The following is a 16,277-nucleotide window of genomic DNA, read 5'->3' as shown; positions in this document are numbered from 1 at the left end:
TCCTAAACTAGTAGTATACCTACCGAGCCATACCACATTATGGCAAATGGAAATATGATAGTAAATAAACAGAGAGAACTTGCCTGGAAGTTTTAGAATGTTAAATGAGTCAACGATTGTAAGGTTTTTTTTAAGGTAATGCAAAATTGATAATTGTTGATGAGAAAAAAAGAATTTAATTTCTAAAAAAGATAAAATGCAAGCATTAGGTGCTTAAGAAATACTCTTTTTTAGTCTTTTATCAGGGCTCAGCATAATTGGCTTTTCAAGCATGATGACATATTGTATATATGAAAAAAACTTTGTTGCTATGTGCAAAGTTTATTGCTCTGATTTCTATGTCTTGAGAGTTTTTTTTTATTGTTGACAATGAGACATCGGTTGGTTTATACTAATAAGCTTGCAGATTGAATAATTGTTGATTGAATAGAAAATGTTCATTAAAGTTAGTTAATTACTTGATAGATAAATGTATAGTAGATTATAAAGTCCCGACTGTATCATGACTTATAAGTCAGATTTTATTTTTAAAATTTCCATAGTGAAACAAGCTAATGACTCAATTTTGTTAAAATGATTTTATTCACTAATTTTTAATCCCTTCAGTTTCTGGTATAGACCATCACGATAATGATTTCATTTTTCAATATGTTTTTTGAAGGTAATTATTAATGAGAAAATGATATATATATTGATAGTGTAATAATATATTGATTGTGTAAATAGTTATATTGACCGTTATTGATATTATATTTTCTTATTATTGTTATATCCATAATTCAGTGTACGTGTTGCTTTAAGCTCTCTCACAATGTTAGATAAAATGATTGATTGATCAGTTGACGTTGCAAACCACCACCTTTATTCTTACACAACTAGTATCTTTTATGCAGACTCAAACCAAACGTTGTGTTAATCCTTAGTACATACAAATGTCAAAAGAAAACACTTACAAACTATTTCCCTTATACTAGTTTATTTGATGAGATTCTGACGTTTTATTGACACTGCGGTCCACTTCCTAATAAATGTTACAAATAACTATCTTAATTTGAAGGACTCAGGAATTCAGGATCTCTCTAGTACCGGAAAAGATTATAACACGTGTCAAAAAAATTCTAACGGTCATGATTTTATATTATTTTTAAATAAAAAATAAATAAAGTTTAAAATTAATAAACTATAATATAAAGTGTGATACTATATATATCACTTATTATTTGTTGCAAAAATAAATTAAATTAAAATTTTAATAAATAAATGTTAATGTTGTGAGAGAGACATCTTTTGATGACATTATACAACAGAAGATACATCATTCTTATAGCCTGGTTGTATCCTTTGTTCTATATTGCTGAGACATTCATCTATGGACTATCAAATTTCTCTATGGATTCAGTGAAAAGTATAAAGTGGGTTTGATATTATATTTTGACCAAAATCTTAAAACATTAGTTTTATTGGTCTTTTTCACTTATAAAATTTTCACTCCTCCCCACATATTCAATGTGAGACTTTACACTTGAATAAACCCAACAATCTCACATTTAAGTGTGAGTATCACACACTTTCTAGTCCGCTTCCCTTAAGTCCAACATATTCTAACCTAACTATCAGATATAATACTACTTGCTGGATTCAAGAGAGAGCAAACCAAAAAATATATGATACTCATACTTAGGGAAATTGTTGGGTTTAATATCCGTTAGTGTTTGTCTTTTTTGTCATCAGGTCCGCAATATCTACTTTGCAACTCTAAGTACCAAACAAAACAAAAGTATTTTCTCCATCTGAATATAGAGTGTAAACAATAGAACGTTATTGCATTGACATGACAAAAGTAGTTTTATCCTTGTTATTAATCATATTGTATGGACCGGTTCGACTGAAAACTAAGTGAACCAGATTCTTAATCAATATGGTTTTTCTACTCTACAACTTATGTGTTAGAACCGAAAGTGACTTTTTAAAAATGTGATCGTTTTTTAATATCCATGTATTTACCCTCAACTATTTTACTTCATTTCATTTGAGTTATTTTATTTTAGGAAATCGACGATCCTATTTGATTAAATATTTAACGACAAACTCCTATCTTTTTTTTATTATAATATTTCTGAATAAGTTCGTGGATAACAAGCTTAAAAGTTTTTTTATTGATGATAATGACATAGTGATGATACTGAAGATAGTGACTTTGATAGATAGCTGAATCTTCTAACTATTACGAATATACTAATTATGGATATGATTCTGAAAATTGACTAATTTTATATCCCTTTCAATTCGAATTAACAAAAGCACTATCTCCTTGCATAATATAAATTCCAAACATTCATAATCTAGATGTGAATGAGTCTAATTACTTATCCTTGGTCTATTTCACCAAAAAATTAATGAATATAGCCTACTACAATGTTTTAGTATTATATATAAAAAAATAATTTTGGGTTCATTTTGTGATGTTGACTTTATTTCAAAATTTAATTGAAGTTGTTGAACTGACTTTCTTACTACTTATCTAATAAATATTATATTAATTAAATATTAATATTTTTTATACTTTCATTTGAATATTTTTTACTTTCATTTGAATAGTAATATTATATATAATTAAATAGGGTTTAATAAAACTTTCAGATTACTTAAAGGTTTACCTATTAAGGCAAATAAATATTAAAACTCTTAGTTTCATTTGTTAATAAAATTAAGTCTAACCTAATGTGTCTCTAATTTGATTAAGTAACAGGCACCGACAAGCTAGGTGTATGTTTACAACACCCTTACACAATCATTACATTTTTGTTGCATTTTTTGTTGCTAGCTTTTAAAAATGAAGAACTCAATGACATTCTTATAAGTTTATTGTGTTTAATTCTTTGCTTAATCATAAGAAAACTATATTTATACACTAATTGGAGTAGAGCTTTTATAGTATTAGTACAATTATATTTTTTTTCTAAATTCCTATCAATAAAAAACATAGGTTTAGTGCATATCTATACACTATTACATGTTATTTTTGGCACAATGGAAAAATAAAAATAAAAAGAAGTTGGAGCATAGTAAACATATCTATCTGTAAGGTGGTTAGGGTTTCCACTAGGGGAACATCCCAAAATGTTAATGAATCTTGAAATCCTATACTAAATTTAGTCATGTAATTTGCATTAATGTTACCTCTTGAAAAATATGTTTTAAAATGTGTATGTATTCCTTTGACTCAAAAGAGGTTTATAATTTTATTTAAAAAGAAGTAAATTTAGTATCTCCCAACAACATAATATATAAGGGGAATTTATTATTATTATATCCTAATTGAATATGTGAAATAGTTTATATATTAAAATTGTAAACGCTTTTTATAATGACAATAATTTATTTTTAAAAAGCATCTTCTCCGGTATAAATGCTTTTACATTGTAGGATAAAAATATAATTATAATATACCCAAATGTGGAAAGTGTAATATCATTGTATTTTTGTTTTTGTTTTCTTTACATACTTTCTTTTTCATTATTTTACATACTTGCATTCACTGTTTTCCCATTGTTTACACATCAACTACAATCTTTTATGTTGTATATATATATAACTATATAAGCCTCTTCATTATTCTATAGTATAGCCTCTAAAATCATATCATCATCATCAACATTCATAAAAAATGCTTAACTTTAGCAACAGCTTGATCGGAATACTAAATTTGGTGACCTTCCTTCTCTCCATTCCGATTATTATCGCCGGAATTTGGCTTAGTAAGCAAGGCGTGACCGTTTGCGAACACTGGCTTGAAAAACCCGCCATTGCCTTCGGCATCTTCCTCTTAATCGTTTCAATCGTGGGCCTCATCGGCGCGTGTTGCCGCGTCTCATGGCTCATGTGGATTTACCTATTTATCATGTTCTTACTCATCTTGATCCTTTTCGGGTGCACTATTTTCGCTTTCGTTATTACCAACAAAGGCGCTGGTCGAGTACTTTCTGATAAAGGATTTAAGGAGTATAGACTTGGTGCTTATTCGAATTGGTTGCAAAATAGAGTTACTGGAAGGACATGGAAGAAGATCAGGAGTTGTTTGGTGGCTAGTAAATACTGCTCCAATTTCAATAAACATCATGGACAAGATAACATTGCCATGTTCAACAAACAGAAATTGTCGCCTGTTGAGGTATTTCTAAAATTTCAATACTCAATTATTACGACTCAATTAGTTTCATTTTTTTTAATGTTTTATGCAGTCTGGATGCTGTAAGCCTTCAAATGAGTGTGGTTTCACCTATATTAGTCCAACTAAGTGGACTAAAACAAGAAATGTTACTCTTGCCAACCCTGATTGTAATGCTTGGAATAATGATCCTAACATTTTGTGCTACAATTGTCAATCCTGTAAGGCTGGCTTTCTACAAAACATTAAGAAGAACTGGAAGAAGGTGTCTATTGTTAACATTGTATTCCTCATCTTCCTCGTTGTTGTTTTCTCCATTGGATGTTGTGCGTTCAAGAATAATAGGAATCACAATTATTATAAGGGACACTAGTGTGTTATTAGATTCAGTACTATTACAATGTAGATGAGTAGTAAATCATTTGATTTATATTTTGGAGGAGAGATAAGAGGGTTTATATGTTCTATCACATGTTGGATTTGTACCCTTTTCAGTACTGTGTATTTTCACTGTAAATTTGCATAAATTTACATTAATTGCTGTTTTTCATATCACATCTTATGCTCCTAGTTTCACCATTTGTGTTGCTTCTGATGGACTTTTGATACACTACATTTCATTATGTTCACTTACCCCTCATTGCCCAGTGCTAAAAATTTATTGTTGCTTATTGATTGTCTAAAAGTGCATCAGTTTTATGTTAGAAATTGAATCAAGTATGGGGCGTGACTTGCGGCTGGTTCTCTAGTGTTGGATATTCTAAGTGTGAATCAATAAGTCTTACATTGTATAAAAATGGATGAGTTAAAGAACATATAAGTGGATGGACCCATAAACCTAATGCCTTAAGGTTTTAGGTTAAAATATAATGTGTAACACATGGATGAACTCGCATCACGAGTCACACTAAACATTTATTATATCATTTGTATTGACAATTGAATTGTTGATGTATAATCTTATTGGATCTCTCTACTGCAAAAGAGGTTATATTCATTCTCATCCTTGTAACCAAGTGGTTCAATACGTTATCTGACTCTGATATTTCCATTCTTCATCTTTGTATTATAATATTTTATCACAAACTAATGAATCCGATCAATTCAACATTCATGTTGTTATTTAAATTGTTACATTTGGTATATATCTAATTTTGAATCATGCTCGAGCAAACAAATGAAACCAATAAAAAAATAAAATTGTACATCTACCCAAAACTCATAAAAATTATTAAATATTAAGTATAAAACAATAATAAAAATAATGGTCAACAACATCAAAAAAGTGTCCAACAACTTTAAAAATAAATAACAGCAAAAAATAACAATAAATAGCAAAACACAGTAAGACACCAACAATAAAGTAAACAATAACAACAAGACCTAGAGCTAAGTATGAAAAATACTTAAAAGTGCTACACACTTAAATAATTTTGGTTTGGTCTGAACCGCTTTGTATCCAAGTGAAACCAAAAAGACCTGACTGATCGGTTTTTAATAAAAAAATTCAATACAATCTAAGCGCATTCGGTTTTTGCAGTGCCCTTCTATTTTGGATCGATTTTCGGTTTTATTTTTAGATCGGTCAAAATTTGAACGCAAAAGACTATGATTGAGTGGAAGAATGTCTTTGTTGTCAACACCTTATACTTCATCTTCCTCATCATTGTTCACTCTACCGGTTGCTGTGTATTCAGGAATCTCAGGAGGGACAATTGGAAGGGATATTAGTGTCATTAGATCAGCATGAATTACCATGTAGATGACCAGTCGTATGCATAATCACTTGTATTATTTTTTTTGATAGTTTTTTCTCATCAAATTATTGATGTTTGAACTCACATACCCGTCTTTGGAATTTTCTAATGACTTTAGAGCTCGTGCCCAACCTAAGCAGTAAAGATTAAAATTAGACCAATTAATTGACATGTCCATCATGCATTTTGAGGTTGACCCTAAAAAGGAAGGAGTTAAAGCTTATTGTGTGAGTTGTTGAGTCCATGACCGTTGGAAATCACAAGATGCGATCCTAATGTGAATCTATTATGCTTCCTTTTTTTTCCAGTCTTAAACTGTGTGTTTATTTATAAATAGTTATACTGAACTATTTTTTTAATTATCTTTTAAACTTTTATTGTTACTAAAATTAACCTCTATAAAAATGATGTTAGATTAATACAAATAAAAAATTCTAATTCATGTGTTTTGTTTTAAACTAAACTATTAGATTATTATTGTTATCATCATATATATATATATATATATATATATATATATATACTAGTGTGTACAGGTGTGTCTGCCGGTGAATATTGCATGATACTATATATTCAATTTTTATATATTTATTTTTTAGATTTAGAATCTATTTGTTGTGTTCGGTGTACTTTATATTATATTTTTTTTGTGTTTATAATAATGTTTAATTTAAGGTGAGATATGTGGTTAACTAATGTGTTGGTGGTGATTGCTTAGGATTATATGGTTTTTTGGAAAAATAAAATAATGTTAAGAGCAAAATAGGAAATAAAAATTACACAATAAGGGAAGTTATTTCAAATTTTTTATATATAGTATATATATGGTATAGATAATAGTTTTAACATCATATGTAAAGAACTAAGTATCACCAACTACCTTAATTGGATTGTTGAAGTTACCCAGAAGTGTGAAAAATGTAATAAAAAATGTTGCCGAATTTATTGAAGCAACTTTATTGGATGATGTTGGATATTTAGACTAAATATTTCTAAATCATATTATTTACCTGAACAATAAAAAATACACTGAAAGTGATTGACCATTATCAAACATCTTATTATTCTTTAAGAAATGATGCTACATCCTTCTTATAGATTAATGTACAAAAATTCCTTAATAACATCACATATAAAAAAAAGAGTTTAAAATCTGTACATTATTAATATAAAGTTTTTATTGACAGTATAAACAATATTTACACTGTCAGTATATACATATTAAATTAAAAAAGAAATAATATAAAATCAAATGTTAATTGTCCAATTGTGTTGGTAAAACAAAAACATTAAATACTTTTTATATTAGATAGTTAGGAGGAACATGATGAAGATGTATAATTTATTTTGACATACTCGCCTACCACTTTTTCATGCACGTGGTAGTTAAACCATTAGTAGACATGATAATATAATCCCCCTCCAACTTCATTATCAAGCGGTTCAATGGATGCACATACACTTGTGGAGGTTGGATAAGTTTGGTCTCATTAATTAGTTGGCAGAGAAAAAGAGGGACGAGCTTAATCGGATATAATGGTGGAAATATGTCAGACTGACTATCAGAGACTTATAATAGGTTAAGTTATGTTGGATTCTTTTTGTAAACAGACTATGCTCAAACTTTTTTAAAAACATATTTACTTTAATAGATTAGATTTTAGGTTATTCAAAAGGTCTATTAACTCCTAACACATCAACATATTTAATTGTATTATATAATATGTTCATAATATACTATTTTAATATAATTAATATTATATATATAATTTTAATATAAAAATATAACTTAATTGTTTGGATAAGAAAAATCCAATTAAAAGTAGGAATATCAGTCAATTTAAATGTAGAAATAATAATTTATTTTAATATTATATAGTATAGTAGTCCTTTAAATATGCTAATAGATCAGATCTCACTTTTAAATAAGTTAGACTTAGGTTTTAATTTTTTTTTAAACAAACTAACAGATCAAATTTATGCTCATTCATTCTATATAGACTGTGTTTGTTTAAAGCAAAATCTAATCTATTTTCATCTTTAGTCTAGTGTGTCATTCTCATTTAACTTGCTATCTCCCCCTTCTATCTTAAACATAAGATAAATGATATTTCTATAGAGATTTTCTTTTTATATGATGGCTTTTTTTGAATGAGAGTAGAAACGGATATTATTGAATGAAAAAAGTGGTTTGACATAGAGGACAAATCAGTTTCTCAATTGACAAAATTTATAATCATAAAAGATTTAATATATAATAATTGTCATACTACTATACATATATCAAATAATCAAATTTTGTCGCCTTCCATTAATAATACAGTAGGTGATTAGTTAACAAATGAGGAAAGATCATGGATCTTTCTCTCCAAAGTTGTTTCATTTCCTATAACGAAGGAATAAAATTTTAATAAGTAATATAAAATATTATTTATTATTTATAAATATTTTTTATATTTATATGTTAATATCTGATTGGTCTAAAATAAAGAATGAATACAGATAAGTGATATACGGTTAACAAATGTACAAAGCTAATGTGTTAAGGATTAAAATTAAGTATGATGTCCCTATCCGCTTATTGTAATTCTTATGATTATAGAATTCGTTGGCTATTTATTCCCCCTTCATAACAATCTCGACTATACCCTCAAAATATAACTCATCACATTAAATTTTTCCACTGATTCAGACTTTCAGCAATAGTTTTTCTCAGCAGCGTCAGGGAGGAGTACTGAAATCATCCATCTAACATTCGTATATCCACTACTTTACCATTATTAATGCCTTTTTTTTGCTATTCAATCTTGGTAACTTATTGTGATGCTTAAAATTGTAACTTATTTATTCATTAATATTACAAAATCATTTACATGTGCCATTACTCAAATTTATTTTTGTTGTTCTGGGTATTATTACAACACTCTAATTGATCTTTAACTGTAATTCTCCTTTGATTACAATGAAATGATGAGATAATAGACTTGTTACTGAAAACAAGACTTTCAAACTGTTCCAACCTATTCTTATCAATAAACTGTTTCAAACCCAACCATGGTGCATTTACTTCACCAGCTGTGCCAATTACAGGTTTCAACAGCAGAACGCGTTTCTGTTATACATCGTCATTGTGTATCTTGTCAAGTTGTCATGTAGTGATGTAGCAGGACTTCAATTTTTTGTGTTAATTGTAGTTAAATATAACTTCAATAATGATCAATATATCTGGCTAAAAATGACTTACTGTAAGAACATTATTCCATATTTAATATCTTAGACTATATGATTTTTATTTATAATTAAATGACACTTTTAGTTTGGCTAAAACATAAAATACACAAGAATATGATGGGAAAGACATGTAATGAAATTCATCCTATGATACTTTATTTCATTAATATATTAGTAGTTAGAAAGAACACTGTTCAATAATTTATATCTCAGCTAGAAAAAGACAGAGGTGGGGGACTTATTAACTGTAATAGCTTCGTCAATTCATGATTGCTACGCTTATAAATAGGTGATGGAGGAAAATAAATGCTTCAAAGAGAGAGAGAGAGAGAGAGTTTCTACTTTTCAATTAAGAAAAGCTAAAGGGACAATTTCATTACGGAAACAAACCTCTACACTAGACTATTGGTTGTTCCTCCTCTTTGATATTTTGTTTGGGTATACCCATTTTTTCTGGTATCTGTTCTAGGTTGCCTTTGTTTATTGGGCACTGTAGTGAGCATTTACCTAAAAGAAAGGTACTATAGTGTTGGCCATTTTACACTTCACAACAAAAGGAAAAGAAGGTTAAAACGAACATAAGGTTTTAAATTATCTTAATTGTTACATATCTATCTGGTGGAGTTAAATGGGTGCTCCTTTATCACTCTGGCCATGGGAGAACTTGGGAATATTCAAGGTATACACTATGTAGTAGCTATGTGATTTGTCTTTAAACCTTTTTTAGTATAGTAATTTTAGTAATACTGACATAGTCTGTGTTTATAATCTTATATTTTTCTTTTTGAATTGATAGTATCTGTTATATGGGCCATTTGTGGTGAAAGTAGTGTATGAAAGGTTCTATGATGAGGAACACTCGAACTCCAACCCTAGCTGGTGCTTCCATTTACTCATACTTTGGTGTCTCCGAGGTCTAATTCATGTGCTTTGGTGTTCTTATACTAATATGCTTTTTCTTACTCGAAATCGACGGATTCTTCAACAAGGTGTTGATTTCAAGCAAGTTGACAAAGAATGGGACTGGTATTTTTAACTAAAATCATATTATACTGCATTTGGTTTCATACATACATATATATGATTGATGTATTTGTTTCAAACAGGGATAATTTCTTGATTCTTCAAGCACTAGTTGCTTCCATGGCCTACTATATGTTTCCCTTTCTTCAACATCTTGCACTGTGGAATTTAAAAGGTGTTATTGTTGCTCTAATGCTTCATGTGGGAGTCTCAGAGCCACTTTATTATTGGGTGCATAGGAAGTTTCATGGAGACTATCTTTTCACTCATTACCACTCACTCCATCATTCATCTCCAGTACCAGCGGCACTGACTGGTGAGAACCTGAAATACCCATCTTCATCTTGTGCCTTTATCACATAGATAGTTATTATGGTGGAGATGAATGTTCAAAAGCTAGTTGCAGTTTCAGAGATGTTTATTTTGTTCGTATGGAATAAACAATTGCACACAAATAGATGGAAGATCCGTTGATGTAAATAGCTACAACTAGTCATACAAGTCCATATGTCTGCATAATTTGTGATTTTTATGTGTCGATAAAATTTATATATTTTTAACATTCAAAAGAAAAGAAGTATTATATATATGTATATATTGGAGATCATGTATGTATTTGCTTTTTTATTTTCCATAGTAATAGAAAGATTTGTTTAATACAAGCAAGCAATATTTACTCTCTTGTAAAATATATTAAAACCTCTTCACATGAACTTTAGTTAATCAATTAGTTTAAATATTCAATCTTTAGTAATAAGAGATGTTATCATTAACAAGGTAATTGGTTTAATTAAAATTACTTGTTCATCATGTATTGGTGATTGAAAATGACTTGTGTTGCTGCAGCTGGAAATGCAACATTTTTGGAGCATCTCATTTTGATGGCAGTAATTGGAATCCCTATCCTTGGAGCTTCTTTGATGGGATATGGATCAGCAAGCTTGATATACGGTTATGTTTTGATTTTTGATTTCCTTAGGTGTTTGGGTCATTGCAATGTTGAAATTGTCCCACATCAGCTGTTCGAGACATTTCCTTTTCTTAGATACGTGTTATATACACCAACGTAAGTTATTTTACTGTTATTGCACCTATGCTCACATGACTCACATCTGTATATCTCAGTTACTGACATCATAATTTAATTGGTGGACTTGTGATAATAAAGCCAACATTTATTTCTGTCTGCTTTTTTGGTGGGACAAGGGAAAGTACTTACTTTATGAACCAAATGACAATGAACCTTTCTTGAGGGTATCTTTCGAATGTTGGGAGGGTAAGATAAATGAAGATATATAAAAGGAAAATGAGGTTAATTAAGATTAAATTAGACATGCATTTAGAGAGTATGTTAGAATAATACCTTAGTAGAAAATATGATTGAACTTAATTGAGTTGGAGCATCAATATATGTTTTCAAAAGGAAACATTGCTTAACTTCTTAAGAATGGAGTGACCCAAGGCAAGTTGCTTAAATAACCAATTTGCTTATTCAAGCAATACAAAACGATTGGTTATTATTTAAGGTGGGTCACATATATGAATGGGATCACCTGTCTCCAACGGTGTTCTATTCTCTTTCTTAAATCAATCATATATTTACACATGGATAAAATAAAAAAATTAAAAGCAAAAAATAATAAAACGGAATACTCTGATTGATCTGAGATATGAAATGAAACATCATTTGGGATAGGTAATCTCCATATCCCACATATATAGAATTGCACAAAATACAAATGTTTGGGCGTGTTGTGGGTCCATTTGGAAAACGTTTGAGAATGTGTTTGAGTAGATTAAGCAACGGTTGGTTGCAAGGGCTGTTGATGGTTTTAGGCAGATTAGGAATTTGTGCAAAAGACTTGTAGAAGCATTAGAAAAGAGTATTATATTAGATAGAGAGAATCCCAATCACTACAGGTATAGGGAGGGGGGAAAACTACTATGACTAAAATTATGATAAATATTCAGATATGAAATTTGTTAATATGAACATGATTTCTGATTAATTATTATGATGTTATTTGATAATGTGGTCCACCATTTAAGAAAAAAGGATCTGCTTGTAGTTACACGTGAATTTTTAAGGCCCTTCAGGGACTAAACTACTAGTTACTAGATCACCACAAATTTTTGGCATGAAGCCAATTTAACTTGCGGACACATGCGCTTTCTGTAAAGTGGTCCTCAAAAGTGATTCAAAAACTTATTATTCGCATCCCCATTTCCCATGTAGTTGTTAGTTATTCTATAAAGTTTTATTGGCTTGATACTTAAGAACATTATTTTCTTAGTATTGATGATTTTTCTACTTGTAAATAATAATCTGCTTTCTATGCTATGCAGATACCACACCTTACACCACACAGAAAAGGACACTAATTTCTGTCTCTTCATGCCTCTCTTTGACGTATTAGGAAACACTCTTAACAACAAATCATGGCAATTACACAAAAAATTAAGTTCAGGTTCAGGTAATAAGCTGTCCTATGAAAATTTAAAGCATCCATATAAATGAAAATTTTCATTACCACTTCAATTCTTCATGGCTATCCTCAATCACATGCTGATTATTCATGCACATATCTAGGCTAAAGTTGTATCTGTATGAATGCAGGAAACAGTAGTAGGGTGCCTCATTTTGTTTTCCTGGCCCATATAGTAGATGTCACGTCCAGCATGCATGTTCAGTTCTGTCTAAGATCCTTGTCTTCATTACCATTCACAACAAGGCTCTTTTTGATCCCAATTTGGCCCTTTGCCTTGTTAGTTTTGCTAGCAATGTGGGTATGGTCGAAGACATTTTTACTTTCTTTCTACTGCCTTAGAGGCCGGCTGCACCAAACCTGGGTTGTACCTAGATGTGGCTTCCAGGTAGTTAACTCTACACTACACTCCTTAGTAAAATATGTTTCTGTTCGTTTTTAAAAGTTGTCTCTTTTTACATGAAAAGAGAAGTATTGACTCTTTTTCTTTTCAATGTATTTTTTCTCAGTATTTCTTGTCATTTGCTACCGAGGGAATCAATAAGCATATTGAGCAAGCTATCCTCAGGGCTGATAGAATTGGAGTTAAAGTCATTAGCCTCGCTGCCTTGAATAAGGTTTGCCATATTCAGCTTCTTCTCTTGATATTTACTATGATAAGTAAAATTTAAGCCATTACTTGAGTATAGAGTGAAGAAAATTAATTGAAGTCTGTGTTCTCTGAGCATGGTTGTTGAGGAGTTTAATTCAAAACTTGTAAGGTAGATCTCTGATGCATGACAAAGCTATCTATATAGCAGTACATCATTAACTGCAGCATAGGAATGGTGGACCAGCTTTGTAAAGTAAGAAAGCAATTAACCTTGGCCATGATCAGCTCTTTCTCTGGCATAAATACTTCATGGTTTCTGGCTTTCCATGATTATAGTCAGACACTTTTACATGGAAATTCAGTCCAGGCCCAGCCCTATAGAGAGGGCAGAAGTTGAAATGGCCCATGGCTTAGAATATTTGAGGGCCGGGCTTGCTTGGGTATTATCAGGTCCATGGTGTATTTTACAATAAATCACTCAATGAAGCATTTAGATCCAAGTTACATGGCAGATCAATGATATTATCATACTTTCAGGCTTTCAGCATAGTTTTGTAGTGTCTGACTTTCAGAAATTTAAAGCTTTATCTTGTAAAATAAAGAAACATGTTCTATCATTACTGTCTATAGAGGATTAGATTAACATTAGTTAGATTACAAATTTTAAGGCTTGGTCATTGTTTCCAATTCATATACCATTCAATAATGCAGAATGAATCCCTGAACGGGGGAGGAAAGCTTTTTGTGGACAAGCATCCAAACCTTAGAGTTCGAGTTGTTCATGGGAACACATTAACTGCTGCTGTCATTCTCAAAGAAATCCCTCAAGCTGTGGAAGAGGTGTTTTTGACAGGAGCTACTTCAAAACTTGGAAGAGCAATTGCACTCTACCTTTGCCAAAAGAGAGTTAGAGTTCTTGTAAGTTTTCTCCCACTCCCAACTTTTACTTTTCTAATTAATTTGGATGGCAAAGGGACCCTTTTAATAATTGAGAAGTGAAATATATATGATTTTGATATGAGATAAGAGTACCATAAATTGAACTTTATGTACTGATTCATTGTAGTTAGATCCAATCCTGATAATAGTGGTTGATTCTCATGATGGGATAAGTGACATAATTATCTGGTTTATGTAATTACAATTACTAATGGTCAGAGACCAACTTTGTAGATGTTAACTAGTTCAACAGATAGATTTCAGAGGATCCAAAAGGAAGCACCTCCTGAATACCAAAGCTACCTTGTCCAAGTGACAAAATACCAAGCAGCACAAAACTGCAAGGTACTTCTCTGCCAATGTCCTTTATTGCTTATAATACACGGCTACAAATGTTTGTGATGATACTCAGAAAATAAATCACATTTTGTTGTTGTTATAATTTACTTACTCTTTATAGTTTATACACTCATAAACAGTTAATCAAAAAATGATTTACATTATGATTATTGTGTTAATTCAGACATGGATTATTGGTAAGTGGATCATGCCAAGAGAGCAATGCTGGGCACCACGTGGAACCCATTTTCATCAATTTGTAGTCCCACCCATCTTATCATTTAGAAGAGACTGCACTTATGGGGATTTAGCCGCCATGAGATTACCAGAAGATGTGGAAGGCCTTGGCTGCTGTGAGGTATGCAATCAAATTCACTTCTAACATATATAATCATATATATATATATATCAATCAAATTCCTTATGGTTTTTGTTTCTAATGCAGTATACTATGGAGAGAGGACTAGTACATGCATGCCATGCAGGTGGAGTGGTGCATAGTCTTGAAGGATGGACTCATCACGAAGTTGGGGCCATAGATGTTGAAAGGATCGACCTTGTGTGGAAAGCAGCTATTAAACATGGCCTGAGGCCACTATCATCATGATCCACCTAGTAAAAATAAATTCAAATCTTACTCAACTGTCTCACAAAGTACTTGTATTTATCATATTTAATGCTATAAATTAATGCAGCAAAATCTATATTAAAGCTGGTCAATCTTACAAATTCACACTAAGCTATTATAGAGGAGGAGATAATAACTATGCTTTAGGCCCTGCGATGACAGAGAAACAGTTGTTAGTTCCCACAAACAATTCTATCTATCACTATCAATTGAAGTGATTATGCAACGTCCCATCTTTTCCAACAATAGAATTAGAACTACATACAACAGATGATCTAGAATCATGAGAAGACAAGACATGAACTAGACCTTTGAAGAGGAATAAACCCCAACGGTAGAAATAGTAATTTTGACCAACTAATCTACCACTTCTTTTGCAACCTTTTCCACAAATAGATAAAATTATAAAAAAAGGTGCAATTTGTTAAGCTTGCTCCCTCGAGAGTTAGGCCCAATAAACTAAAGTGTGGGCCTGCAATGAACTTGTGTCGTCTTCATCAATGCATAATAAAGCAACTGCATGAACATGACATGACACGCGCCAATTGTCAAAGTTTCTAAATCGTCGTTTTCAACTGCAGCATTCTCATCCACTTCTTCTTCAAACTCCTATTTCGGTTTCCACTCGCACAGTTGAAGAAATGGAAAACAAAGCGCACCAGCGAGTTCAAAAGATAATGTATGCTCTACTGCTTGATCTTTCTCATTCGTCTCAAGTTACACTTGTTATAAACACTTCTTTGCGTTTCTCACCTTGAATTGTTCAACCTCGGAAAATAATAAGCAATGACATTTTATCCAACTTTCTTTTTTCACATACTATTTAGAGCCATGTTAGACAGCGTATATAAAGATATGGTGAGAATTGAGTAAATAAGGCATGTTGTAATTTCAACATTAGACGAGGTTGTAATCTTTTAATTATTTCAAATACTAAAATTTAAATAAAAATATTCTATATAAGAAAATCATGTAGTACTTGCATGATATCATTTCCAAACAGTGGTATGAAAAAATGATAAATTTTTTTAATGTATAATGAACTAGAGCTGGTCCTGCATATTGGAAGATTTGGAAGTTTGAACTAGAAGAGTTTGTAGGAGAAGTTAGAAGC

The 16,277-nt window shown here is 30.9% G+C and overlaps 2 protein-coding genes across 2 annotated transcripts; both read left to right on the top strand.

Moving 5' to 3' along the window:
- Positions 3,640–4,670, top strand: LOC109362070 (tetraspanin-8-like). Its single transcript, XM_019607637.1, has 2 exons — positions 3,640–4,171; positions 4,242–4,670. Exons 1-2 carry the CDS (start codon positions 3,668–3,670, stop codon positions 4,539–4,541), a joined length of 804 nt encoding a protein of 267 aa, XP_019463182.1. The 5' UTR covers positions 3,640–3,667; the 3' UTR covers positions 4,542–4,670.
- Positions 9,451–15,268, top strand: LOC109362910 (protein ECERIFERUM 3-like). The gene is made up of 11 exons (XM_019608995.1): positions 9,451–9,835; positions 9,953–10,182; positions 10,263–10,495; positions 11,026–11,245; positions 12,526–12,653; positions 12,797–13,053; positions 13,175–13,282; positions 13,969–14,175; positions 14,431–14,541; positions 14,720–14,893; positions 14,981–15,268. Exons 1-11 carry the CDS (start codon positions 9,785–9,787, stop codon positions 15,140–15,142), a joined length of 1,881 nt encoding a protein of 626 aa, XP_019464540.1. The 5' UTR covers positions 9,451–9,784; the 3' UTR covers positions 15,143–15,268.

Source organism: Lupinus angustifolius, chromosome LG12 (genome assembly GCF_001865875.1).
Source record: "Lupinus angustifolius cultivar Tanjil chromosome LG12, LupAngTanjil_v1.0, whole genome shotgun sequence".
Classification (NCBI taxonomy): domain Eukaryota; kingdom Viridiplantae; phylum Streptophyta; class Magnoliopsida; order Fabales; family Fabaceae; genus Lupinus; species Lupinus angustifolius.
Note: the sequence above shows the minus strand (reverse complement) of the source record. Positions and strands in the feature narration are given on the sequence as shown.